The sequence below is a fragment of the Equus przewalskii genome, chromosome 28 (assembly GCF_037783145.1).
Source record: "Equus przewalskii isolate Varuska chromosome 28, EquPr2, whole genome shotgun sequence".
Taxonomy (NCBI): domain Eukaryota; kingdom Metazoa; phylum Chordata; class Mammalia; order Perissodactyla; family Equidae; genus Equus; species Equus przewalskii.
Genome location: NC_091858.1, coordinates 5,766,348 through 5,793,796, shown reverse-complemented (window position 1 = coordinate 5,793,796; position 27,449 = coordinate 5,766,348). Strand labels below are relative to the sequence as shown.

The 27,449-nt window shown below is 38.4% G+C and overlaps 1 protein-coding gene across 2 annotated transcripts in view; it reads left to right on the top strand.

Annotated features, from left to right (window-relative positions):
• The first annotated feature begins 106 nt into the window (after positions 1-106).
• Positions 107-27,449, top strand: part of ADAM9 (ADAM metallopeptidase domain 9) — a 164,334-nt gene continuing 136,991 nt past the window's right edge. For both annotated transcript variants that reach the window (XR_011534352.1, XM_070598850.1), the window contains exons 1-3: positions 107-363; positions 21,350-21,447; positions 26,369-26,427. Coding sequence is in view for 1 of the 2 variants with exons in the window: in XM_070598850.1 (XP_070454951.1) it covers positions 267-363; positions 21,350-21,447; positions 26,369-26,427 (254 nt within the window). In the remaining variant the exon portion in view is untranslated. The remainder of the gene's footprint in view (positions 364-21,349; positions 21,448-26,368; positions 26,428-27,449) is intronic.

The window sequence follows — 27,449 nt, the reverse complement described above, 5'->3', positions numbered from 1 at the left end:
GGCGGGGCTGACTAATACGCAGTGTTAGCGGCCAGATAGCAACCCATTCTCCGGCCGGGGACTGCATTTTTCCTGACGTCAGCGCAGCGAGCCCAATGTCAGGCGCGAGCTCGGACTGGAGCCGAGTTGCGTCAGTGCCGAGCGCGTGTTCGCCCGCGGGCGCGCGCACCCGGCCAGCGCTGGGGCCCCGGCAGGGTTGGGAAATGATGGAGCCGGCGGAGGCACAGGCGACCGATTGCTGAGTGGAACCTGCGGAATCGGCCGAGATGGGGTCGGGCGCGGGCTCGCCCTTCGGGACCCTCCGCTTCCAGTGGCTGCTGTTGTTTGGCTTGGTGGGCCCAGTCCTCGGTGGGGCTCGGCCAGGTGGGTGTCCGCCCCCAGGGACCTTTGGGATTTCTGTTTCCTACTGCTGGGACGCTCGGAGTTACCCTGGGGTGCCTGGTAGTGGAGGGGCCTGGCCAGGGGACTGGACCCGGGGTCGGGAGGCGGAGCCGCTCCAGCTGCGTGTGGACAGCGCTCGGACCCGAGGTTCGGGGTCAGACGCCCCAACCCCACTTGGCACTGCTCTCCAGTCTGTTTCCTCTTCGTGCGTCTCCTGCTCGGCAGAGCCTCTCGCGCTGCGCCCCACCCCCATCTCGCGCAAAGCAGGTCCCCCAGACTCTCCCGGGACTACTCTGGGTTCGACTGTGACCCTCGGAGTCGGCTGCGAGCCCTGGAGGGTGGGTGAGCTCCGAGGGTGTGTTCACGTTTAAACTGCTTGGAGAAATGAGCTCGGTCTAGCTTGTAGAGTTAATGTCACTTGGGAAGAGACCAAGAGATGGAACTTTTGCTTCAGATTATCATGATTTGACATTTGGACATTCATTTTAGTAGGTCCACAGAACTCAATTTCGTGATGGAATAAAGGGGGAGGGGATTGCTCATTTTTCTTGGGCCGTTTTGTTGTAGTAGTAAGAACACTTCTTTTTTGGAAACGAAGTGCTACATTTCTATAGCCAGTCTTTTATCTACGTTTTTACTGGATTCGTAATGTCTTAAATCCGGGCATATAATCCCTGATCTGCTTCACTGACAGGATTATCGTAGGAATTAAATGTGTGAAACCGCTTTTGAATTATGAAACTTCTCTTGATTATGTAAGGTATTTATATCGGAGATGCCCAAACATAGTGGAAACAAATCGCCAACACTCTAGTTTCTGTCTGGAAACAACTTCTTGATTTATTTTGGCCCTTGTATTAAATTATTGTTTGCATGGCTATATTTTCTTTATCAGCCGTGGAGTCAGATGGAGAATGGGGAGTTTTGCTAAATCGTTGCCTTGAGAGTTGTTCCGAGGTGATGATGGAAAGTCAGGACCGCTGACCTTCAGAAAACTAATTAAATTTTTTTCTTATCCCCAGTTTATTCTTTTTCAATTCAGACAATTTGCCCCATTGCAGGAATTTTGAAGCTCTAAATACTGACACTTTATTGAATAGGAAGCTACCACATCTTTTCTGGTTGAGACTGTTTTTGCTGTGGTGTTCTGGGTGGTTAACATTTACCAATATTTAAGGTGAAGTAGATTATACGTCTGGGGTTTTAGTAATCCATGATTCTGTGTGTCTGCAAATACAAATCATGTATATTTTTATTGTTACTATAAGCATACTGTATTTTTAATGTTAATGTATGTATTGATTATTACATATCTGTATGTGGAATATCTTTATGGTTTTTAACTGTGGCTTTATCAGTTTATGGCCAGTCCCTCACTTAAGCATGTGAATGCTTTCAAAAGTTTGTTTATCGAGCCCCTGTAACGCCACGCTCCATGCTTGTGGAGGGGGAAAGGGTGACCAAATGTGCTAAGTCTATCTGAGGGATGTTGGGGAAGGTTTTATTGAGAAAGTGATATTTGAACTGGTCTGTATTGGTGAATGTCCAAGTAAATGGATAGGAATGCATTCTAAGGAGAGGAAAGAGTTTTTGCTGATAGTGGTAGAGGGGGGAAGCCACATGACTTGTTAGGAAATGATGAGCATGTCTCCAGGCAGTCTGCGTTAAAGGGAAGCAGGGAAAAACTAAGGTACCAGTTGGGGAGAGCCTTCTATGCAGTGCTGAGAGGTTTGGACTTTACCCTGTAGGAAGTTCTTTGGGCAAGGAGGTTTTTAGGTAGGATTGTGACAAACAGATTTGGGATTAGGATAACTGGCTACACAGTGGAGGGCAGAAGATAGGAGGGAGAGACTGGAGGCTGAGAGAGACCAGTTAAGAGGCTTTTGAAATAGTGTGCAGTGAGTCAACCCATGTTCCCTAGGGGAATGTTCTTCCAAAATCAGCTGACTCAATTTTTGCAATCCAGGATGTTTAAAACATTCTCTGAAACATTTCCCGTTAATGAAAGAGGAATTTGAGGTCTCTAAGTGCCACCCACACATCAGTTACACTAGGAGTTAAGCAGGTTTTGGTAGGATTTTTACTGCCATTTATAACAATGTGTCAGTGAGGAAATGCAGTATAAATTCCAAACAGCTGACACTAACATTAAACTTTTTTTTCCTAAACTGTTGCTGACAAAAGTAACTATGTATCATTGTGAAAAATAACAGGGGGAATCAGGTGTGAAGCCTCTTCTGATTTTCTCTATTAAGGTAGTAATCATGATTCATAGACGTAGAATTTTTTTTTTTAAAGACTACCATTCTAAAGAAAATGAGTTTTTAAGCTTACTCATGGTGAATCACTATAAAGTGAACTATGTAGTAAGAACTTAGGTCAATGCTAATTTTAAGTGCCAGCAAATTGTTTGGATTTGATATGATTCTGATTGTGCTGTAGAGGAGAATGTAATCTTTAAATTTAAAGATAGTCTGGTTTTCACATTTTGAAGAAAAAAATAGGAACACGTAATTAAAATTTGTACAAAACAAGTGACTGAGTTTTAAGACAGTTTTCAAAAAGCACTTTAAATTTTACCTTACCCAAGTTGAGATTATATTTGTTTTTTTGTGAAAAATCCTTGTTTACTATAGAATCCTCCAAAAGATGCAAGCTCTAAGTAACTGGAAGCGTTTTCTTGGAATAGCCACAAGCTCAGATATGTGGCATAGGTAGCCTCATGATATTTCTTTTTTCCTTTTGATACCTAGTATATTTCAGTCTTGGAGTTATGCCATCTTTAGAGTCAGGGCTGTGGGACTGCCTCAGAAGTAAATCTGGTCCTCTTGGGATCTCAGTAACTAAGCTTCACTACCTTTGAATGAGTCCAACATAGACTGAACTAAAGTCAAATTGCACTTTGAATTGTATAATCTTGTTTGTATACTGAGAAATTATTGGGGGCCGGCCCCGTGGCCCAGTGGTTAAGTTCGTGCGCTCCACTTTGTCAGCCCGGGGTTTTACTGGTTCGGATCCTGGGCCTGGACATGGCACTGCTCATCAGGCCACGCTGAGACGGCGTCCCACATGCCACAACTAGAAGGGCCCACAACTAAAATACACAACTAGGTAGTGGTACTGCGGGTATTTGGGGAGAAAAAGCAGAAGAAAAAAAAGAAGATTGGCAACAGTTGTTAGCTCAGGTGCCAATCTTTAAAAAAAAGAAATTATTGTAGTTTGTTTTTCATTTTGTGACTGTTACTTTAGTCAAATCATTTCTCCAAAGTGATTGTGTGTAGGATACCGCTTGAATCACGTCTTTTAAGAATGATTTAGGGAACCTGAGAACTTCACTTAATTTGGTCAGTTTTAAAATATGCAGTTGTTTTTGTATTTCTGTATGTTTACCTTAACATAAGAATTGGAGTATTTCAGCTTATAGTACGTAAAAATGATGCCACTGATGCCGGCTCAGCACAAGGTTGACAGAAGGGAAGCCACATTGTAGAAAAGAAACCGTGTTGTAACTTTGAATGACTTCTGACTAACTCACCTGACGGGATCTGCACCCTCCAGCAGATCCACTTGCTCTGGAGATTTTGTGATCCTTGCTTGTGCACATACCTCCCAGCGGTGATATGATGATAACTTCATTCTTTTGAGTTCCTTAGGAATGTGATGACTTCCCGAACAGAGAGTCTGTGCTGATAGCCATCATCAATGACAACTGAAAGATCTGGTGTGGTGACTCCTGGGTCAACATTTCTAACCCCCTCCCTTGTAACCCACTGGCTTATATAACTGCCTCAAGATTCTGTGCCCCTCTTAAGATGGTTCTTTTGGACATTTGTTGGCCGTCTTCCCTCTTGCTAGCAAGCTGTAATAAAGTATCCCTTCTCTGCCACCATCTTGCCTCTTGACGATTGGCTTTTGTCTTGTGGCAAGCAGATCGTGCCCTTTGTGCGGTAACACCACCACCAAACATTTGTTACGCTGTAGGACGAAACCCATTCCCAGAGATGGGAAATGCCTCTTTCTCTTTGACAAATTTTTCTTTTAATGAGATTTTTCATGTTTTAACTCATTTTAGGAGGATTTTTTTCTCCCCTTCCCTTTGGTAGCTCCTTAGACCCTTTTTGCAAGTGGACCCCTGGAGACCATGCTCCAGATTAGCTTCATTGACACATTAGAATCCTGTTGTGCATAGAAGCTCCAATTCCGGCTGCTTGAAAGGAGTGGTAAGCAGTCTGTGGCATAGCAATACAATGAAATACAGTGTTGCCCTTAAAATGACAATTGTGTGGACCATGTAGATTTGTGGAAGTAGATATAAAAGATGCTAATCATAAAAAATAAAGCTTACTTTAGGTTGTACATGATAATTACAATGATGAGATCTATGTATGTATAGGCATAAGGATCTGAAGAGGTCTTTTACTCAAAACGTTTATTTAAATACTTACTGTACCAGTACGGGAAACACATGGTGAGTAAAATGCTGTCGATGCAAATGATCCGTAATTAATATATAAATCAAAATTTGGGTGAGTTTATTATATGAGCCAGTTTTGAGGACTGTAGCCCGGGAGAAAACAACCTTCTGCAAGGAAGGAAGCACTCCAAAGAAGTGGGGTGTACAGAGTGGTTGTATACTGTCTTAGAACAAGGAACATACATCAAACATGACAGGAATGTCCCTTTTATTACAATCGCGAGATGCTTTGCCAGCATAATAGGTCAGCGGTCACAGCGTGAGCACAGCAGGTTGGTGGTCAGGAGGTCAGTGGTCGTGAGATAAGCACAGTGTGCCAGTAAGTAATCCTTAGTTTCTGGGAAGAAACGCTTATCTGTTAAAAAATGCTGGTATGTGTGGGCAGGCAACATCCCTATCTTTAAGGGCATCGTTGTCAGCTTTGGGACATTGTAAACGTTTAAAGTAGATGTAAATGCATGCTTGACAGACCGTGTCAGGCCTTCCTGGAAAAGAAAGGTGAGGTTGAATTAGTTTTAAACCAGTGGCTTCCTCATATGTCACAATATATGTTAACTTTTCTAATTGCTTTTCATTTATTCATCAATACTATTCTTTGTCTCAATAAACTTAAATTCCTTGCTTGAGGAACGCAAATTCTCTAGGGCTTTAATCTTGTAAAGGGTTGTTTTTTTTCCCAAAGGCCCTCTTAAAAACAAACAGCAAACCCATTTCTTTTTAAATGTAAAGATGGGTAAATGTAATTAAAAAAAAAAAAGAATCACACTCAAAAAATGCAAGAATGTAGGACATAGTAGTGGAAATTATAATTATGTTTGAAGATAGTTATTAATTCATGATATATATTTATTTGGGAGTGACCTTGTAAATGGAATGGAAGTATGTGGCTCAAAATAACTGCTTTATGGATCTAATTACAACAGTTTCTCTTTAAGAAATCCTTCAGACAACAGAATTATCTTATTCATCCTGTATGTGGAACCCAGGTTTATTTTCTATAGTGAAAGTACTTAAAGGTGGCTATTTGTATGATAGGCAGGAAGGAAAGCAGAAAAGCCTGTGGTTGAGTTCACGTTTGTTTGCTTTGCAATTAGGTGGAATTCTTATAAGTTATTTCCGTCTACTACAGTTACTATTAAAAAGCATATAATTAGACTTCCTCAAAAACACAGTATTTAAAAAGATCCAAGAATTTAGAGGAAGAAAGAAGTGCAACTAACATCTTTTTCTCTCTTTTCTTAGTTTAAGACACTTTTAAGTTTCAAGTTTCAACTCTTATTTTTATCTCCAGCCCATGTTTTCTAGCAGTGTGACTTTTGATGGTGTGCTTATTCTGTCAAATTCTAATATAACAGTTTGTATTCTCCGTAGCGTTGATTGTATTAAGATTTTTATTTTCATTGTGAACTGTATGTTTATGCCATTGGTTTTCAACCGGGAGAATCTGGGGAGTGTTGTTAGCTGTCAGGCTGGTGGTGCTTCTAGAGTCTAGAGTAGAGGCCAGGGATGCTTCTGAGCATCCTGCATTGCACAGGGCAGCCCCCACTACAAAGAGTTTTCTGGCCCCAAATGTCAATAGTGCTGAGGTTGAGGCTTTATACAAAAAAAATTAATGCATTTTCTTCATAGTAACGTGGGAAACGTGTTATTCTGGTTCCCATGAGAAGGTGCTATTTGGAATTAAAGAAAAGGGAATTTGGGAAAAATCTACGCAAGGTGTGAACAGGAAAAAAAAAAGAAACCAGAACTAGAGATAAGAAAGGAATTTTGAAAAAATGTAGGAGGGAGGATTTTCATACAACTAATGTATATTATTTTTGAATGATATAACCCAAATATGTGCGTTTCTTACGACGTTTTGAAACTCCTTATGACACTCAGAAAGTGGACCCTTGGATTTTAAAACCAAGAAGTCAATATTTGAATAACAGCTCTTACATGCAAAAGTTATTTCGGGGCCTATAATTTTGAAAGCTTTGAAAAAATGAATTGTGCTTTAAAATGGGAGAGAAGGAGGGGCTGGCCCCGTGGCCGAGTGGTTAAGTTCGCGCGCTCCGCTGCAGGCGGCCCAGTGTTTCGTTGGTTCGAATCCTGGGCGCGGACATGGCACTGCTCGTCAGACCACGCTGAGGCAGCGTCCCACATGCCACAACTAGAAGGACCCACAACAAAGAATATACAACTACGTACCGGGGGGCATTGGGGAGAAAAAGGAAAAAAAAATAAAATCTTTAAAAAAAAAAAAAATGGGAGAGAAGGAAAGAATGTTGCATGTTGTATTCTTATTTTGGACTTTTATTCTTTGCTGGCAAAGTCGATAAAAGATCCATAGTGTCAGGGAATAGTTCCACTGTCCTGAAGCTTGTTGTGGGACCTTATAAAGTCACCTAACCTGTTTCAAAATGAGACCTCTTTAAATATTTGCCAGTCCATTTGTAGTTCTCTTTTCTGAGTCATTTCTTTTTCTCTGGGATATTTGCTTTTGAGTTGTGATGAAAAAATTTTAGTGTAGTTGCATATTGTTCAGCTTCTGGTGTAACAATTGTCTGTGTCTATTAGCGTATATATCCTTGCCTGTAATGATTTACTTAAAAAAAATCTTATTACTTTGAAATAATTATAGGGTCACAGGAAGTTGAAAATAAATATACAGGATGATTTACTTTTTATTACAGAGAGCTTCTAATCTATTCCCCACTGAAAGCATTTTATTCCTGCCACCTATTCCTGCACCACATCACTTCTAGAGTGACTGTCCTGGTCCCTCTATGATCCAAATGAACTTATTAAGGATAATATTGAAACTTGTGTTTTTAGAAATTTGAGAAAACTGAAGGTCATCAAAAGGGTTATTCTGTGTAAGGAAATAGTCCTGTACCTCAGTTAATTTAGATTTAGGGTTGTTCTACCTGGGTTTAAAACCTGCATCTCTTAAGGCCAAGGATTTCTTTTGACATGGTTCCCAATAGACAACTACAAATATCTGAATATTTTATCATAGTATGTCATAAATATGCCTTGGATCAGCCCATGGTTGCTTTTGTGAATACTGGAGTCCATTTCTGGTGTTTTAATGTAATAACTTGAGCCACAGTTAGACAGTTTAATAAGACATATTATAAAGACATAAGGGATTGATAAGTAAAAGTTTGGAAACTGGTAGTAACATGCATAGTCATGCATCACTTAACAATAGGGATATGTTCTGAGAAATGTGTCACTAGATGATTTCGTCATTATGTGAACATTCTAGAGTGCACTTACACAGACCTAGATGGTATAGCCTATGACATACCTAGAATGTATGATATTAATCTTTTTTTTTTCTTTATTGTGGTCATAATAGCTTACAACATAGTGAGATTTCAGTTGTACATTATTGTTTGTCGTATACCATATAAGTATGCCCCTTCACCCCTTGTGCCCACTCTCCACCCCTCTTCCCCCAGTAACTACTAATTTATTCTCTTTGTCCATAAGTTTGTTTATATTCCACATATAAGTGAAATCATATGGTATTTGTCTTTCTCTGTCTGGCTTATTTTGCTTAACATGATGCCCTCAAGCTTCATCCATGTGGTTGCAAATGGGACGATTTTGTCTTTTTTATGACTGAGTAGTATTCCATTGTATACATATACACCACATCTTCTTTATCCAATCATCCATTGATGGGCTGTTAGGTTGCTTCCATGTCTTGGCTCTTGTGAATAATGCTGCAGTGAACATAGGGGTACATAAGTCTCTTTGAGTTGTTGATTTTCAGTTCTTTGGGTAAATAGATGTGATATTTATCTTATGGAACCACCATCATACATGCAGTCTGTCAGTAATTGAAAGATTGTTACGTGGCGCATGACTGTATTGTATTGAACACGATACAATTTTTGTTTTCCTAGGGTCTTGTTCATTACTGTATCCTAGGGCTTGTTACAGTGTTCAGTAAATGAGGCTTTCACTATTTATTGAATAAATGATGTGTGTACACTTCACACAGTATTGTGATTATTTATATACCCGCTGTATTCTCCACTACATTGATAATACCTTAAGTTAAAAAACTTTTTAGCTTTAACTCTGTATCCGTAGCATTTAACAGTGTCTACACTGTATCTTTTAAAATCCCAAACTAGGCAAGGTCATAGACATTTTTATATATATAGTGTTATCTTGGGGGAAGTTAGATGTAAATACTTCATTTTAATCTGTATTTGAGAAATCTGAGGGGCATAAGGCAGTTAATGAGTGAATGAACACATAGGTTGGATTCAAAGGAGGAGAGTGTGGGAGTAGGGAGACCAGGTAAGAAGGTATCCTAATAGTCTAGATGTGAGGTTGATTAAAGCTGATGGAAAGGAAGGAACTGTTGAGAGATGCTAGATAATCAGTACTTTAAATAGTTTATGCTTTTTGTTAGATGTGTTTTAAAATATTTTATTGAGCTCATAATAGTTTATAACATTGTGAAATTTCAGTTGTACATTATTATTTATCAGTCACCATATATATGTGCCCCTTTATCCCTTATGCCCACCCCTCAGCTCCCTTCCCTTCTGGTAACCACTAATCTGTTCTCTTTGTCCATGTGTTTGTTTATATTCCCCATATGAGTGAAATCATGCAGTGTTTGTCTTTCTCTGTCTGGCTGATTTTGCTTAACATAATACCCTCAAGGTCCATCCATGTTAGTGCAGATGGGACAATTTTGTTTGTCTTTATAGCTGAGTAGTATTCCTTTGTGTATATTTACACCACATCTTCTTTATCCATTCATCGGTCACTGGGCACTAGGGTTGCTTACATGTCTTGGCTATTGTGAATAATGCTATTGTGAATAATGAACATAGGGGTGCGTAAGTCTCTTTGAATAGTTGATTTCAAGTGCTTTGAATAGATACCCAGTAGTGGGATAGCTGGATCATATGGTATTTCTATTTTTAATTTTTTGAGAAATCTCCATAGTGGCTGCACCAGTTTGCATTCCTGCGAGCAATGTATGAGAGTTCCCTTTTCTCTATGTCCTCTCCAATGTTTGTTATTTTTCGTCTTGGTGATTATAGCCATTCTAATGGGTGTAAGGTGATATTTCAGTGTAGTTTTGATTTGCGTTTCCCCAATGATTAGCGAAGTTGAACATCTTTTCATGTGCCTGTTGGCCATCTGTATATCCACTTTAGAAAAATGTCTTTTCATATCTTCTGCGCATTTTTTGATTGGGTGGTTTTTTTTTTTTGTCGTTGAGTTGTGTGTGTTCTTTATATATTTTGGAGATTAACCCCTTGTTGGATATATGATTTGCAAATATTTTTTCCCAGTTGGTGGGTTGCTTTTTCATTTTGTTCCTGGTTTCCTTTGCCTTGCAGAAGCTCTTTAGTCTGATGAAGTCCCATTTCTTTATTTTTTCTTTTGTTTCCCTTGCCCAAGTAGACATGGTATTCGAAAAGATGCTGCTAAGACTGATGTCGAAGAGTGTACTGCCTATATTTTCTTCTACGAGTTTTATGATTTCACATCTTACCTTCAAGTCTTTAATCCATTTTGAGTTAATTTTTGTGTATGGCAAAAGATAATGGTTTATTTTCATTCTGTTGCATGTGGCTGTCCAGTTTTCCCAATACCATTTGTTGAAGAGACTGTCTTTTCTCCGTTATATGTTCTTGGCTCCTTTGTCAAAGATAGTGGTCCATAGATGTATGGTTTTATTTCGGGTTTTCAGTTCTGTTCCATTGATCTGTTTGTCTGTTTTTGTACTAGTCCCATGCTGTTTTAATTACTATTGCTTTGTGGTATATTTTGAAGTCAGGGATTGTGATGCCCCTAGCTTTGTTCTTTTTTTCCTCAGAATTGCTTTAGCTATTTGGAGTCTTTGTTGTCCCATATGGATTTTAGGATTCTTTGTTCTATTTCTGTGAAGAATATCATTGGGATTTTGATTTGGATTGCCTTGACTTTGTAGATTGCTTTAGGTAATATGGACATTTTAACTATGTTTATTCTTCCAGGCCATATACATGGAATATCATTGCATTTCTTTATGTCATCATCAATTTCTTTCAATAATGTCTTATAGTTTTCATTATATAGATTTTTCACCTTCTTGGTTAAAGTTATTCCTAGATATTTTATTCGTTTTGTTGTGATTGTAAATGAGATTGTATTCTTGATTTCCCTTTCTGTTAGTTTGTTATTAGAGTATAGAAATGCAACTGATTTTTGCAAGTTGATTTTGTACCTGCAACTTTGCTGTAGTTCCCGATTATTTCTAATAGTTTTCTGGTGGATTCTTTAGGGTTTTCTATATATAGAATCATGTCATCTGTAAACAGTGAGAGTTTCACTTCTTCCTTGCCAATTTGGATACCTTTTATTTTTTTTTCTTGCCTAATTGCTCTGGCCAAAACCTCCAGTACTATGTTGATTAAGAGTGGCAAGAATGGGCACACTTGTCTTGTTCCTGCTCTCAGAGGGAGGGCTTTCAGTTTATCCCCATTGAGTATGATGTTGACTGTGGGTTTGTCATTTACGGCCCTTATTATGTTGACATACTTTCCTTCTATACCCATTTTACTGAGAGTTTTTATCTTAAATGGCTCTTGGATCTTGTCAAATGCTTTCTCTGCATCTATTGAGCTGATCATGTGGTTTTTATTCCCATTTTGTTAATGTGGTGTATCACATTGATTGATTGCAGATGTTGAACTATCCCTGCATCCCTGGTATAAATCCCTCTTGGTCATGGTGTATGATCCTTTTAATGTATGGCTATGTCAGTTTGCCAATATTTTGATGAGGACTTTTGCATCTGTGTTCATCAGTGATGTTGGCCTGTAATTTTCCTTCTTTGTGTTGTCCTTGTCTGGCTTTTGGATCAAGGATGATGTTGGCCTCGTAGAATGCATTAGGAAGTGTTCAGTATTCTTCAATTTTTTGGAGTAGTTTGAGAAGGATGGTATTAACTCTTCATTGAATGTTTGCTAGAATTCTCCTGAGAAGCCATCTGGTCCTGGGCTTTTAGTTTTTGAGAAGTTTGTGATTGTTCTTTCAATCTCTTTACTTGTGATCGCTCTATTCAGATTTTCTATTTCTTCTTGATTCAGTTTTGGGAGGTTGTGTGAATCTAAGAATTTATCCATTTCTTCTAGATTGTGCAATTTGTTGTCATATAGTTTTTCATAGTATGCTCTTATAACCCTTTTATTTCTGTAATGTCTGTTGTAATTTCTCCTCTTTCATTTCTAATTTCATTTATTTGAGCCTTCTCTCTTTTGTTCTTAGTGAGTCTGGCTAAAGGTTTTTCAATTTTGTTTATCTTAAAGAACCAGCTCTTAGTTTCTTTGATACTTTCTGCTGTTCTTTTTGTTTCTATTTCCTTTATTTCTGCCCTAATTTTAATTATTTCCCTCCTTCTGCTGACTTTGGGCTTTGTTTGTTCTTCTTTTTCTGGTTGTGTTAGGTGTATTTTAAGAATACTTATTTGAGATTTTTCTTGTTGGTTAAGGTGGGCCTGTATTGCTATGAATTTCCTTCTTAGGACCGCTTTTGCTGCACCCCATACAAGTTGATATGGTGTATATTCATTTTATTTGTCTCCAGATATTTTTTGATTTCTCCTTTAATTTCTTCATTGATCCGTTGGTTGTTCAGTTGCATGTTGTGTAGTTATATTAATCCACATATTTGTCACTTTCCCAGCTTTTTTCTTGTAGTTGATTTCTAATTTCATAGCATTATGGCCAGAACAGATGCTTGATATAATTTCAATCTTCTTAAATTTGTTGAAGGTTCCTTTATTTCCCACCATATGGTCTATGTTTACAGTGTCCCATGTGCACTTGAGAAGAAAGTATATTCTGCTGATTTTAGATGGAGTGTTGTATATTGATCTATTAAGTCCAACTGGTCTAGTTTTTCATTTCATTTCACTATTTCCTTGTTGATTTTCTGTCTGGTCGATCTATCCATTGATGTAAGTGAGCTGTTAAGGTCCCCTACTGTTATTGTGTTGCTGTTAGTTTGTCCTTTTAGGTAAATTAATAGTTGCTTTATGTACTTTGGTGCTCCTGTGTTAGGTGCGTCTATATTTATAAGTGTTATGACCTCTTGGTGGAGTGTCCCTTTTATCATTATATATTGCCCCTGTTTGTCTCTTGTTGTCTTTTTTATCTTGAAGTCTAGACTATGGCAACACCTGCATTCTTTTGTTTGCCATTATCTTGGAGTATTATCTTCCATCCCTTCACTCTGAGCCTGTGTTTGTCACTGGAGCTGAGATATGTTTCCTGGAGGCAGCATCTTGTTGGGTCTTGTTTTTAATCCATCTTGTCACTCTGTGTCTTTTGATTGGAGAATTCAATCCATTTACATTTAGAGTGATTATTGATATATGAAGGCTTAATGCTGCCATTTTATCTCTTGCTTTACGGATGTTGTATGTTTCCATTCTTTCTTTTCCCTTGTATTTCTGACTGCCATTTCAGTTTGGTGATTTTCTGTGATGTTTTTCTCAGTTTTCTCTTTATTTATGATTTTTGGCTCTGCTCTCAATTTTTATTTATTAGTTACCATGAAGTTTGTTTAAAAGATCTCATAGATGAGATAGTCCATTTCTGATAGCCTCCTATTTCCTTAGCCTAAGCAGGTTCCATCCCTTACCTCTTTCCCATCTAAGTTATTGTTGTCATAACTTATTCCGTTTTGTGCTGTGAGTTTGTGTTGACAATGAAGTGATTATAGTCATTTTTGATGGTTTCATTCCCTTTGTCTTTGATGATATAGTTACATGTTTGCTAACCTGTCCTGATAGAGAACTGCATATTTCTGATTTTGTCTGTCCATTTAGCTCCTTGCTCAAGGCTTTGTAAACCCTTTCTTTTTTTCAGGGATGAGGGCCTTCTTGATAATTTCCTGTAGGGGACATGTTGTGGCGGTCAACTCCCTCAGCTTTTGTTTTATTGGGAAAGTTTTTATTTATCCTATCTAAAGGATAATTTTGCTGGGTAGAGTATTCTTAACTGAAAGTTTTTGTCTTTCAGAATTTTGAATATATCATTCCACTCTCTCTTAGCCTGTAAGGTTTCTTTTGAGAAATCCTGCTGATAGGGGTTCTTTTGTAGGTTATTTTCTTCTACCTTGTGCTCCTTAATATTTTTTCTTTGTCATTGACTTTTGCCAGTGTTACTAATGTATGCCTTGGAGAAGGTCTTTTTACACTGATGTAATTAGGTGTTCTTTTGGCTTCCTTTACATGTAATTCCAGCTCCTCTTCATGTTTGAGAAGTTCTTAGCTATTATTTCTTTGAACAAGCTCTCTGCTCCTTTCTCCCTCTCTTCTCTCTCTGGAATACCTATAATTCTTATGTCACATTTCCTACTTTAGTCGGAGATTTCTCGGAGAATTTCTCTCATTTCTTTTTAGTCTTTGTTCTCTCTCCTCCATCTGCATCATTTCTGTATTTCTGTCTCTAAATTGCTGATTCTGTCCTCCATAATATCAGCTCTGTTTTTGAAGGACTACAGATTTTCCTTTATCTTATTTTTACATACGTATGTGCAGATGCTCTGGGAGGGATCCTCTGCTCAGCCTGTCAGGCTGAGCTGGTGCCCCAGGTGGGGTGGGGAGGGGCACTTCCTTTCATGTGTGTGACCCTGAGCATCCTGGCTCTGCTGTCACTGTCTGCCTGGCTTGGTGCAGACACCCTTGCGATTGCTTAGCTCCCTTGGTGTGGAGCGTTTCCACAGGCTGGGGGGCAACTCCAAGAGTGTAAGTGTTTCCACAGAGGGCTGCCTTCTACCCCTTCCCCTCTCCTCTCAGGGTCGTGCACTGGCAGCTGCCCATGCGTGGTCCTGCCCCTAGATCACTGCCACTCAGGAGGGAGAGGAGACCTGCTTACCTACTTCCACTGCCTCCTGGGCTGGGGTGCAGCACCCCCACCTTCAGACATATGACTGGTTGGTACTCTCAGACATCTACTGTGTTGTGTAAATGTCCTCTGTTGGTTTATGAATGTCCTTTTCGTTGTATCTTAGAGAGGAGAGACTAAGGGAAGAGCTCACTCTGCCATGATGCTGAGGTTACTCTCTCAGTTTATGCTTTTTTATTGAAGAAACACTGTTTTTGTTCCTTTTAATTTCAAAAGTAATACAGGGGTTACAAAATACATACTCATTATAAAAACAAATTCAAAGAATACAGACATACAGGAGTGTAGGAAATAGTCTGAGTTCTTATCTCATTATTCTCTGGTTCTATTCCATTGTGGTAACTACTTTTAACAAGTGTCTTACATTTACTTATGAATTTTACATGTTTATTTATGACACTTTTTATAGTCTAATATATATGATATGTGATGTAATTGTAATATTTCATGAACACTATAGTACAGTTATGTAAAGTGAAAATTAAAAATCTCTCCCCTCATCCCACTCCCTACAGGTAACTACTTAAAAAAATAATTATTTTATTATAGAAAATCTTAACATATATAGCAGTAGAGAGAAGAGTAATGAACTCCTGTGTACTCATTACCCAGTTTTAATATAATTTCCTGTGTATCTCCTCCCTCAAACACACACCAAACTATTTTGATGAAAATCCTAGATATTGTATATTTTGTTCTTGATTATTCAGAATGAATTTCTAGGACAAAGACCTTTAAAAGAAAACCTTACCCACAATATACTTATTATACTTAAGAAATTAGCAGTAATTCCTCAAGATCATCAAAATATCTATGCAGTGTTAAAATTTCCCTGATTGTCTCAGAATGTTTTTTCTGTTGATTTATTTAAATTAGGATCCAAATGTTTATAAGACTCTTTTAATTTATGAAAATCCCCTCTTCTCCCTTTTCATGACATTTATCTGTTGAAGAAATTACACTTAATGAGTTTATTTCCTATATTGATTCACTGAGTGGAAGACGTGACTTTGTTGTTCTCTTAGCCTTTTTGTTTGCATATGCTGGTCTTAAGCCTCCTCATACTGCATGTGGTTTCAGTATACAGATATGTAGAAATATAGATATTTCATCCATGTTCCTTGGATGGAGACCATCTACTTCATCAAGTTCACTGAAAAAATTGACATGCTGTCTGCAATGATGCAGGAAGAAGAAGAGATTGTGTTGGATGTGTTGAGAAACTGTATCAGACTCCAACATGGAGTGTTTTCCTAAGGGATTTGCATGGGCAATTTTGATTATACTCAATTTTTTTTGACTTTCAGGTAATTTCTTTAATTGCCGTTAGTAAGTCCCTCTACTTTTTTTGAGGAGTAGCCTTTATATACTGATGTCAAATGGGTTATTATCTAATCTCTGGGAAAAAATTTTTTTTTCCCCTTCTGAACCTTTATTTTTTTAATTTTTATTTTTTTATTGAGTTCATAATAGTTTACGTCAGTGTGAGATTTCAGTTGTACATTATTTCTTGACTGTCACCTCATAAATGTTCCCCTTCACCCCCTGTGGCCCCCATCCGCCTTGCCCTGGTAACCACTGAACTATTTTCTTAGTCCAAGTACTTGTTTATATTCCACATATGAGTGAAATCATCTGGTGTTGTTTGTCTTTCTCAGACTGGCTTATTTTGCTTAGCATAATTCCCTCTAGGTCCTTCCATGTTATTGCAAATGGGACGAATTTCTTTTTTTTCTGGCTGAGTAGTATTCCCTTATATATATATATCACATCTTTATCCAGTCATCGGTTGATGGGTACTTGGGTTGCTTGCATGTCTTGGCTATTGTGAATAGTGCTGCAATGAACATAGGGGTGCATATGTTACTTTGGATTGTTGATTTCAAATTCTTTGGGTAGATACCCAGTAGTGGGATAGCTGGGTCGTATGGTGGTTCTATTTTTAGTTTTTTGAGGAATCTCCATACTGTTTTCCACAGTGGCTGCACCAGTTTTTATTCCCACCAGCAGTGTGTGAGGGTTCCCTTCTCTCCACACCTGCTCCAACATTTGTTATTTTGAGTCTTAGTGATTATAGCCATTTTAAGAGGCGTAAGGTGGTATCTTAGTGTAGTTTTGTATTTCCCTGATGATTAGTGATGTTGAACATCTTTTCATATGTTTCTTGGCCATCTGTATATCTTCTTTGGAAAAATGTCTGTTCATCTCCTCTGCCCACTTTTTGATTGGGTTGTTTGCTTTCTTAGTGTTCAGCTCAGTGAGTTCCTTATATATTACGGAGATTAACCCCTGGTCAGATATATGATTTGCAAATATTTTCTCCCAGTTGGTGGGTTGTCTCTTTGTTTTGATTCTAGTTTCTTTTGCATTGTGGAAGCTCTTTAGTCTGATGAAGTCCCACTTGTTTATTTTTTCTTTTGTTTCCCTTGTCAGAGAGGGCATGGTCTTTGAAAAGATCCTTTTTAGTTCAATGTCAAAAAGTGTACTACTGATGTTATCTTCCAGGAGTTTTATGGTTTCAGACTTATCTTCAAGTCTTTGATCCACTTTGAGTTTATTTTTGTGTATGGCATGAGATAGTGGTCTACCTTCATTCTTTTGCATGTGGCTGTCCAGTTTTCCCAGCACCGTTTATTGAAGAGACTGTCTTTTCTCCATTGTATCGTCTTGGCACCTTTGTCAAAGATTGGCTGTCCGTAGATGTGTGGTTTTATTTCTGGGCTTCCAGTTCTGTCCCATTGATCTGTGTGCCTGTTTTTGTGTCAGTACCATGCCGTTTTGATCACTATGGCTTTGTAGTACATTTTGAAGTCAGGGATTGTGATACCTCCAGCTTTGTTCTTTTTTCTCAGGATTGCCTTAGCAATTCGTGGTGTTTGATTGCCCCATATGAATTTTAGGATTCTCTGCTCTTATTTCTGTGAAGAATATCATTGGGATTCTGATAGGGATTGCATTGAATCTGTAGATTGCTTTGGGTAGTATGGACATTTTAACTATGTTTTTTGTTCCAATCCATGAGCAAGGAATCTCTTTCCATCTCTTTAAGTCATTATCAATTTCTCTCAGTAATGTCTTCTAGTTTTCATTGTATAAGTCCTTCACCTCCTTGGTTAAATTTATTCCTAGGTACTTTATTCTTTTTGTTGCGATTGCAAATGGAATTATATTCTTGAGTTCTCTTTCTGTAAGTTCGTTATTGGAATATAGAAAAGCAACTGATTTTTGTAAGTTGATTCTGTACCCTGCAACTTTACTGTAGTTGTTAATTGTTTCTATTAGTTTTCCAATGGATCTTTTGGGGTTTTCTATATATAAGATCATGTCATCTGCAAACAGCAAGAGTTTCACTTCTTCACTCCCTATTTGGATTCCTTTTATTCCTTTCTCTTGCCTAATTGCTCTGGCCCAAACCTCCAGTACAATGTTGAATAAAAGTGGTGATAGTGGGCATCTTTGTCTTGTTCCTGTTCTCAGAGGGAGGGCTTTCAGTTTATCCCCATTGAGTATGATATTGGCTGTGGGTTTGTCATATATGGCCTTTATTATGTTGAGGTAATTTTCTTATATCTCCATTTTGTTAAGACTTTTTATCATAAATGGCTGTTGGATCTTGTCAAATGCTTTCTCTGCATCTATTGAGATGATCATGTGGTTTTTATTCCTCAGTTTGTTCATGTGGTGTATCATGTTGATTGATTTGTGGATGTTGAATCATCCCTGTGTCCCTGGTGTCAATCCCACTTGATCATGATGTATGATCCTTTTGATGTATTGCTGAATTTGGAGGGCCAAAATTTTGTTGAGAATTTTTGCATCTGTGTTCATCAGCAATATTGGCCTGTAATTTTCCTGTTTTGTGCTCTCAGGCTTTGGTATCAGAGTGATGTTGGCCTCCTAGAATGTGTTAGGAAGTGTTCCATCCTCCCTAATTTTTTGAAATAGCTTGAAAAGGATACGTATTAAATCCTCACTGAAAGTTTGGTAGAATTCCCCAGGAAAGCCGTCTGGGCCTGGGGTTTTATCCTTTGGGATGCTGTTGATTGCTCTTTCAATCTCTTTCCTTGTGATTGGTCTATTCAGATTGTCTGTTTCTTCTTGACTCAGTTTTGGGAGGTGGTAAGAGTCTAAGAATTTATCCGTTTCCTTTAGGTTATCCGTTTTTTTGGCATATAGTTTTTCATAGTATTCTCTTATAATCCATTGTATTTTTGTGGAGTCTGTTGTTATTACTCCTCTCTCATTTCTGATTTTGTTTATCTGAGCGTTCTCTCTTTTTTTCCTTGTAGGTCTCGCTAGGGGTTTGTCAATTTTATTTATCCTCTCAGGGAGCCAGCTCTTTGTTTCATTGATCCTTTCCACTGCCTTTTTTGTTTCAATAGCATTTATTTCTTCTCTGATTTTTATTATTTCTTTCCTTCTGCTGACTTTGGGCTTTGTTCTTTTTCTAATTCAATTAGGTGTAATTTGAGATTGCTTATTTGGTATTTTTCTTGTTTCTTAAGATGTGGCTGTATTGTGATGAATTTTCCTCTTAATACAGCTTTTGCTGCATCCCATATGAGTTGGTATGGCATGTTACCATTTTCATTTGTCTGCAGATATTTTTGATTTTTCCTTTAATTTATTCAATTATCCATTGCTTGTTCAATAGCGTATTGTTTAGTTTCCACATCTTTGTCCCTTTCGCAGCTTTTTTCTTGTAATTAATTTCCTGCTTTATAGCTCTATGATTGGAGAAGATGCTTGTCATTATTTCAATTTTTTAAAATTTATAGAGGCTTGCCTTGTTTCCCAACATATGATCTATCCTTGAGAATGTTCTGTGTGCACTTAAGAAGACTGTGTGTTGTGCTGTTTTTGAATGAAGTGTTCTGTATATGTCTATTAAGTCCAACTGGTTTAGCTTTTCATTTAATTTCACCATTTCCTTGTTGATTTTCTGTCTGGATGATCTGTCCAATGGTGTGAGTAGGGTATTGAGGTCCCCCTACTATTATTTTGTTATTTTTAATATCTTCCGTTAGGTTTGTTAATAGTTGCTTTATGAACTTTGGTGCTCCTGTGTTGGGTGCACAGATATTTATGAGTTATTTCTTTTTGGTGGAGTGTCCCTTTGATCATTATATATTGCCCCCTTTGTCTCTTTACCTGCCTTATCTTGAAGTCCACTTTATCTGATATAAGTATTGTGACACCTGCTTTCTTTTGTTTGCCATTAGTTTGGAGTATCGTCTTACATCACTTCACTCTGAGCCTGTGTTTGTCATTGGGGCTGAGATGTGTTTCCTGGAGACAGCATATTGTTGGATCTTGTTCTTTAATCCATCTTGCCACTCTGTGTCTTTTTATTGGAGAGTTCAATCCATTTACATTGAGGGTGATTATTGATGTAAGATTATACTCAATTTTTACTGAAGGATGACTGTAGAACCCAAGTCCCACTTAGATGTGATTCTACTGCGTGGTAAACTGAACAGGATTGAAATAGGGGGTAAATCTGCATGAATTTATTTTTGTGAGGAAGATTGTCGCTGAGCTAACATCTGTGCCAATCTTCCTCTATTTTGTACCTGGGCTGCTGCCACAGAGTGGCTCACAAGTGGCGATAGGTCTGCAACTGGGATCTGAACCTGAGAACCCCGAGCCACTGAAGTGGAGCACATGAACTTAACCACTATGCCACTGGGCTGGCCCTGCATAATTGTTTTGAATTGTTCACTGTTAATAAATTTTATCTAATGTTTTTATTTTTAGGACAGATTAATGGCAGTAATTACATTTGAGACAATTGCTACATTGTCGAGTGTTTATTTATTAGAGTTAATCCATCAGGCATTAAAAGTAACTACTTTTCCCCCTTATTGCCCTTGTGCACTCTCAGGGGATGTCATACATGTTGGGTGAGGATGGGAAATGGGAGATGAATGATAGTGCTGGGCTTCAGGTGCCTTCCCCTCACTTCCCCACTGAATCAGTTCTTTTTTTCCCCTCTTGTGTTTATACCTTAAAATTTCTTTTAAGAAAAGGAGTTAAGATTTATAGCTAAAAATTGCTTGAAAATGATTGCTGTATATATACTGTTTGGATAAAGACTGATATCTGGTTTAGGAAATACATTAAAAAAATTTTTTTTTTTGAGGAAGATTAGCTCTGAGCTAACATCTGCTTCCAATCCTCCCCTTTTTGCTGAGGCAGATTGGCCCTGAGCTAACATCCATGCCCATCTTCCTCCACTTTATATGTGGGATGCCTGCCACAGCATGGCTTGACAAGTGATGCATAGGTCCACGCCTGGGATCCAAACCGGCGAACCCTGGGCCACCAAAGTGGAATGTGCAAAGCTAACTGCTGCTCCCAGGAAATAACGTTTTTTGCATCTCATACTTACCTAGTATGTTGCAGTTTTCATGTAAAACTATATATATTTATATCTCTGTAATTTTAAATATGATAATGTCAGATGATTTTTCTGTGATATGAATATTTAGCTTTTGATTTCCATTATATTTTGGTACCATGTAGTTTTTCAAGTTCACTTGTTATATAATATTTGTTACTCCCTTTTCTCTAGGCTTTCAACAGACCTCACATCTCTCTTCTTATGAAATTATAACTCCTTGGAGATTAACTAGAGAACGAAGAGAAGCCCCTAGGCCCTATTCAAAACAGGTGAGTTATCTCTTGAGAAATATATGTGTATTTAAATTTTCCTTTTTTTTTTTAAGACAAGTGTGTGCATTTCAGGGGTGATTGGCTCAGTGAGTGATGTTGGCCAATGATTAGTGCAGTACCACACACGTGGCACTGGTGTCCACTGGACGTTATTCTAGTAAAGGGGATATATTGATTCTTAGTATCTTTTTTTATAAAGACAAAATGGTCATCTTGAAACATAGGAGAATGAAATAGTCAGTTAAAGAAAATTCTATAACCAGGGTAGGATGCTGATTACATAGATTTCTGACCCTTAACTGATTGGTGATAGTTACAGTGGTCTTGTTATTGTAATAGGAATTAACCTCTGTTTGTGCCTTTGCTACCCCTCTTTGTCTCTCTTTACCTGTCTTATCTTGAAGTCTACTTTGTCTGATATAAGTATCGTGACACCTGCTTTCTTTTGTTTGCCATTAGCTTGGAATATTGTCTTCCATCCCTTCACTCTGAGCCTGTATTTGTCGTTGGGGCTGAGATGTGTTTCCTGGAGGCAGCGTATTGTTGGGTCTTGTTCTTTAATCCATCTTGTCACTCTGTGTCTTTTGATTGGAGAATTCAATCTATTTACATTTAGGGTGATTATTGATATATGAGGGCTGAATTCTGCCATTTTATCACTCGTTTTCCAGTTCTCTTGCATTTCCTTTGTTTCTTGTCCCATGTATTTTGGTCTGCCAATTGAGTTATGTAGTTTTTAAAGTTGAGTTTTTTAGTTTACTCCTTATTTATTATTTGTGTCTTTGTTCTGCTTTTTTGTTTAATGGTTAGCATGAGGTATGTATGCAAAATGTAGATAAGATAGTCTGTTTTATGAAGACCTCTTATTTCCTTAGACTAAACCGATTCAGTCCCCCACCTCTTCCCCTTCCCCTCCTGTGTTGTTTTTGTAACATCTTATTCCATCTTATGTTGTGATTTTATAGTTAAAATGACAAGATTATCCTTGTTTTGGGGTTTACCTTCCCTTTATCTTTAATGTTATACTTGAGTATTTGCTAACCTCTGCTGATGTATAGCTACTATTTTCTGATTCTGCCTACCTGTTTATCTCCTTTCTCCGGGCTTTGTAACACCTTTCTCCGTTTTTTTTTTTTTCAGGTTCGAGGGCCTCCATGAGAATTTCTTGTAGAGGGGCTCTTGTGGCTACAAACTTCCTTAGCTTTTGTTTATTTGGGAAAGTTTTTATTTCTCTATCATTTCTGAAGGATATTTTTGCTGGATAGAGTTTTCTTGGCTGAAAATTTTTGTTCTTCAAAGATTTGAATATATAATTCCACTCTCTCCTAGGTTTGAAGATTTCTGCTGAGAAATCTGCTGAAAGCCAGATAGGGGTTCCTTTGTAGGTTATTTTCTTCTGCCTTGCTGCCTTTAATATTTTTTCTTGTTGACTTTTCCCAGTTTCATTGCTATATGCCTTGCAGCAAATCTTTTTACATTGATATAGTCAGGAGATCTGATAGCCTCTTTCATGGGATTTCCATTTTCTTCCGCAGGTTTGGGAAGTTCTCTACTGTTGTTTCTTTGAACAAGCTTTCTGCTCCATTCTCCTTTTCTTCTCCTTCTTGAATACCTATAATTCTTATGTTGCATTTCCTAATTGAGTAGGATGTTTCTCAGAGATGTTCTTCATTTCTTTTTAGTCTTAGTCCTCTCTCCTTCTCTGTCTGGAAAATTTCAACGTGTCTCTCCTCGATTATGCTGATTCACTCCTCTATGATGTTCACTTGAGTGTTCAGGGAGTGCATCTTTTGTTTTATCTCATCCATTGTGTCTTTCATCTCCATTATTTCTGATTGGTTCTTCTTTATAGTTTCAATCTCTTTTGTGAACTAGCTCCTGAACTCATTGAATTGTTTCTCTGCATTCTCTTTTAATTCATTGAGTTTTTTGATGATAGCTATTTTGAATTTCTGTCATTTACATTACATATTTCTGTGTCTTCAAGGCTGATTTCTGGGTACTTGTCATTTTCTCTCTTGTCTGGAGATATGATTTAATATCATTTTTGATACTGCTAGAAGGCATGGCCCTGTTCTTCTGCCTCCTGGTGTTATTGATTGTCATTACTACCTATCATCACTGGGTGGGGGTCAAGAACTGCATATTCTGAGCCCTCTTCATTCCACCAGAATCCCAGGTGCTGGGCAGGTGGGGAAGGAGGGCTGCTTTTTCCTGTGTGCTCTTGTGGGCTTACTTGCTCTGCTTTTGCTATCTACTCTCCTGGGGTGTTGGTTTGATGAAGTCACTCCTGTGATAGCTTTTACCTCAGTAGGGGGCTTTCCCCAAGGCTGCGAGGGACCTCAAGGACCTTCGATGTTCCCCTGAAGGGGTGTCCCCTCCGTCTTCCTTCCCTCTTGGAGGCTGTGGGCAGTCCCAAATCCCAGTCTTTTGGGGAGGGAATGAAGTTTTCTCTTAACCCATTTCACCTCCTCTGAGGCAGGCTCCAGCCTCTCCACCCTCCGTCGTATGGCTGCATGGGCCTCTCAGATGTCTTTTGTGTTGTGTGGATGTTCTTTGTTGGAGGATGAGTGTCGTTTTCATTGTATCTTGGAGGGGAGAGATCACCAGGTGTGCTCACCCTGCCATGATGTTGGTGTCATTCTCTTTTAGTTTGTGATAGGTAGAACATTTCATAGTGTATCGTCACGGACACTGGAGAATAGTAGTCTGTTACATGCATATATTTCATATCTGGGAATGTTGACTCAAAAGTAAGTTTCATCTCCATATCGGAAGAAATGTACTGTGCTAATAGGGTAACCAATAGACAAAAGTCATTTTTTAAGATTATTTTCTCTCACTATAAAGTTCAGAAACATATATTTGGACTTCAACTGATTTTGCAAACTCTTCAACTTTATAGAAGTATAATTTAACTTTATTATAATTTAGCATTAACAGATAAGGAAGGATAGAGTTTAGCTTATTACCTCTGAATTGCTGATATATTTATAAAGATAAGGCAGCTTGCTCATTGCATAGGGACTGGTCATAGATAAAAGAACACTGGAGTTTAGAATCAGGAGCTTTTAGTTTTAGCCCTCCCTCTGGGTACTACCACTAGTTGAGTAGGTCCATCAACTCCATTTACTCTTCTCTAAGTAAGGAATAAATGACTGTAAGATCTCCTTCCAGTGGAACAGTTTGTAATTTCTCCTGTTTTTGTTTTGAACTAGGCATTCTACCATTTGATTATATTTTGCCTTAGAATAGAATTAATTTATGCTTGCTTTGTTTTTCTCCTTTTCTTCACTTTTTTAGCTCAGGGACTGTGTTTTCCACTTTACTGTGTCTCTGATCGTATCTTCATTAGTACCGCACACATAGATACTTGTGATCGTAATAAATGTCATTCATGCTCCCTGATAAATAGTTGGAGAAGTGGAAGCATTGTTTGCACATATGGCAGTAAACAAAACAGACACAAATCCATGCTTCATGGAGCTTCCATTCTAGTGGGGGAGGGGAGACAATAACTAAATAACATAGATGAATAATGTAGACACTTAAGATGATAATAAGTACTCTGGAGAAAATTAAAGCAAGAAGGGGGATAGAGAGTGCTGGAAGTAGGGGTAATGGTGGGTAGGTGGGTTTCTGTTTTTTAATAGGCCAGCCTGAGAAGGTCTTACTGAGAATGTGACCTTGAGTAAGGACCAAAAGGAGGGTGAATGAGCAATCCAGGCAGATATTTTGGGAAAGAATATAGCATCATGATACAATTCTCAGAATTCTTCTCAGAGGAGATAACAGTGATGTTTGTACATCCTATGATTGGCCAAGAGCAGAAAGGATGGAAAGGCACATGCCAAAACTGTGGTGATAGATGGAGCTCGGTATTTTTGATGCCTCAGTAGGGACTGAGGTGACTCACACAGAGTTCTCAGGTTTCCACTCAGGATGTGGAAGTAGAATGCTGGGATCTAGAACTTGCTCTAGGCCTTAGGAGTCAGACGATGTGCCCTAGAAGAGGAGATCACGCTATTTCTTGGCAAAATGTTAACTTAAAGTCCAGAAACAGTAGGGAAAATAAGAGGACACTTCTGATGATATTGTATGTTGTCGAGTCCCTCCATGACTTCCTGTTTTATTAAAGAGTTAAGGCAAAATTGAATTTCCTGGTTTTAGTGATCACAATAACTGCTTCTGGCTAATGAAATGGTGAGTTGCTGGGGAAGTTGTTTCAGAGTTGTTTGAAGTAGAGAAGAGGAAGGATCCAGTGAGCTTGAGGATGTGTAAGGGCAAGTTAGCTTATCTCAATTCATTGACTCGAGATGCCATCAGTTTAAGGCACGCTGTTATTTAATGTACCACTAATTATGAAACAGACAGAGTGCTACCAGTTAGAGTGCTGTGCCTCTGTACAGTGCCTCCTGATTTCAGAGATGTTCCAGGGGCGGGGGAGTGTGTTTGAGAATTAATGAGCTGTGGTAATCCATATGAAGATGTAAAATCATCAAAGTGTAGGAATTTTATTTTCAACTTTTGGATAACTAGAACTAGGGATAATCTCTTGAAACTAACAGATGCATTTCATTCAAACAAAAGGAGGAAGTACTTTATACTTGAAGTAATAAATGTGTGGACTTAATAAAAATAATCCCTGAAGTTATAGCTGAATTATAAATGATTTTCAGAAGAGTTTAGATAAACGAGCAGGTCATTTTCCACAATAGGTTATAAAAGTACGTAGAGATAATCAGAGTGTATTTTTTTATTTAAGAGAAGATATAAGTTTCTTCCATAAAACAATTTCAGTCAATACCAAATTATTTTAATTCAGGATGGAACTTCCAGTCCCCTAAAAGTACCTGTTTTGAAAAGTAATTTATAAGATGATATTTTATTGTTCTTTTCTTCTTCTTTGTGCATTTAGGTATCTTATGTCATTCAAGCTGAAGGAAAAGAACATATTATTCACTTGGAAAGGAACAAGTAAGAAATTTAATTTGCTTTGGCTTTTCAGTAATGTTTTTTTCCAATAGTGTGTTGGTTTCCTTTCTTAGGTATTGTTTAGTAGATTGATTAAAAAGTGAGAATAATAAGAGTAGAAGTGTGGAAAAAGCCGTACTATTTCGCATTTCCATTGACATTCAAGCAAGGGAAAATAAATTTCAATTAAAGTAAGGGAAAGTTGTATTTTAGAAGAAAACTTTTTAATTGTGATCAGCCCAAGTAACAACTGAGCAGGGGTAAAGAAGTCTTAATAGTTGTATCAGTCTGGTAAGCTGCCATCACAAAATGCCACAGACTTAAACAACGGAAATGTGTTTTCTCACAGTGCTGGAGACCAGAGTGCCAGCACAGTGGTGTGTGGTGAGGGCTGTCTGCTGGGCTGCAGATGGCCGTCTCCTCACCGTGTGCTCGCTTGCCCTCTCCTTGGTGTGTGCACAGGGTGGGGGGTAGGGGGAGGAGCAAGCTCTCTCATGTCTCTTCTTATAAGGATCCTAATTCTGTTGTCTCAGGACCTCACGTGTATGACCTCATTTAACCATAATTACTTCCTTAGTGGCCCCATCTCCTAATACAGCTACACTGGAGCTTAGGGCTTCCGCATATGAGTTTTGTGGGGAAGGGGGACACATTCAGTCCATAACAGTAGTCTCTCACCTCCCCCTTTTAATGCCATCTCCTAATTTTGACGTGTTTTCACCTGATCCCACCCTGGTACTCTGTCTTCTTTGGCTGCCTTTTTGAAATGCCAGGCTTTCTGACTGTGCTGAGCCCCCCACTTTACTGTGGCCTGTCCTGTTCCCTCTCTCCCTTTTCTTGTGTAGCAGAACTTCCAGTATCTTTAGTGAGAGATCTTTAGTGAGAGAAAAAAAGCCCCCTAATAAACCCATTTACACTGAGGCGTGAATGATGGGACGTGAAGTGTTGCTGTTTAAGGAGGTCCTGCTCGAAGTGCGTCGAGGAACCATCAGCAGCAGCAGCTGGGAGTTTGTAGAAATGCACAT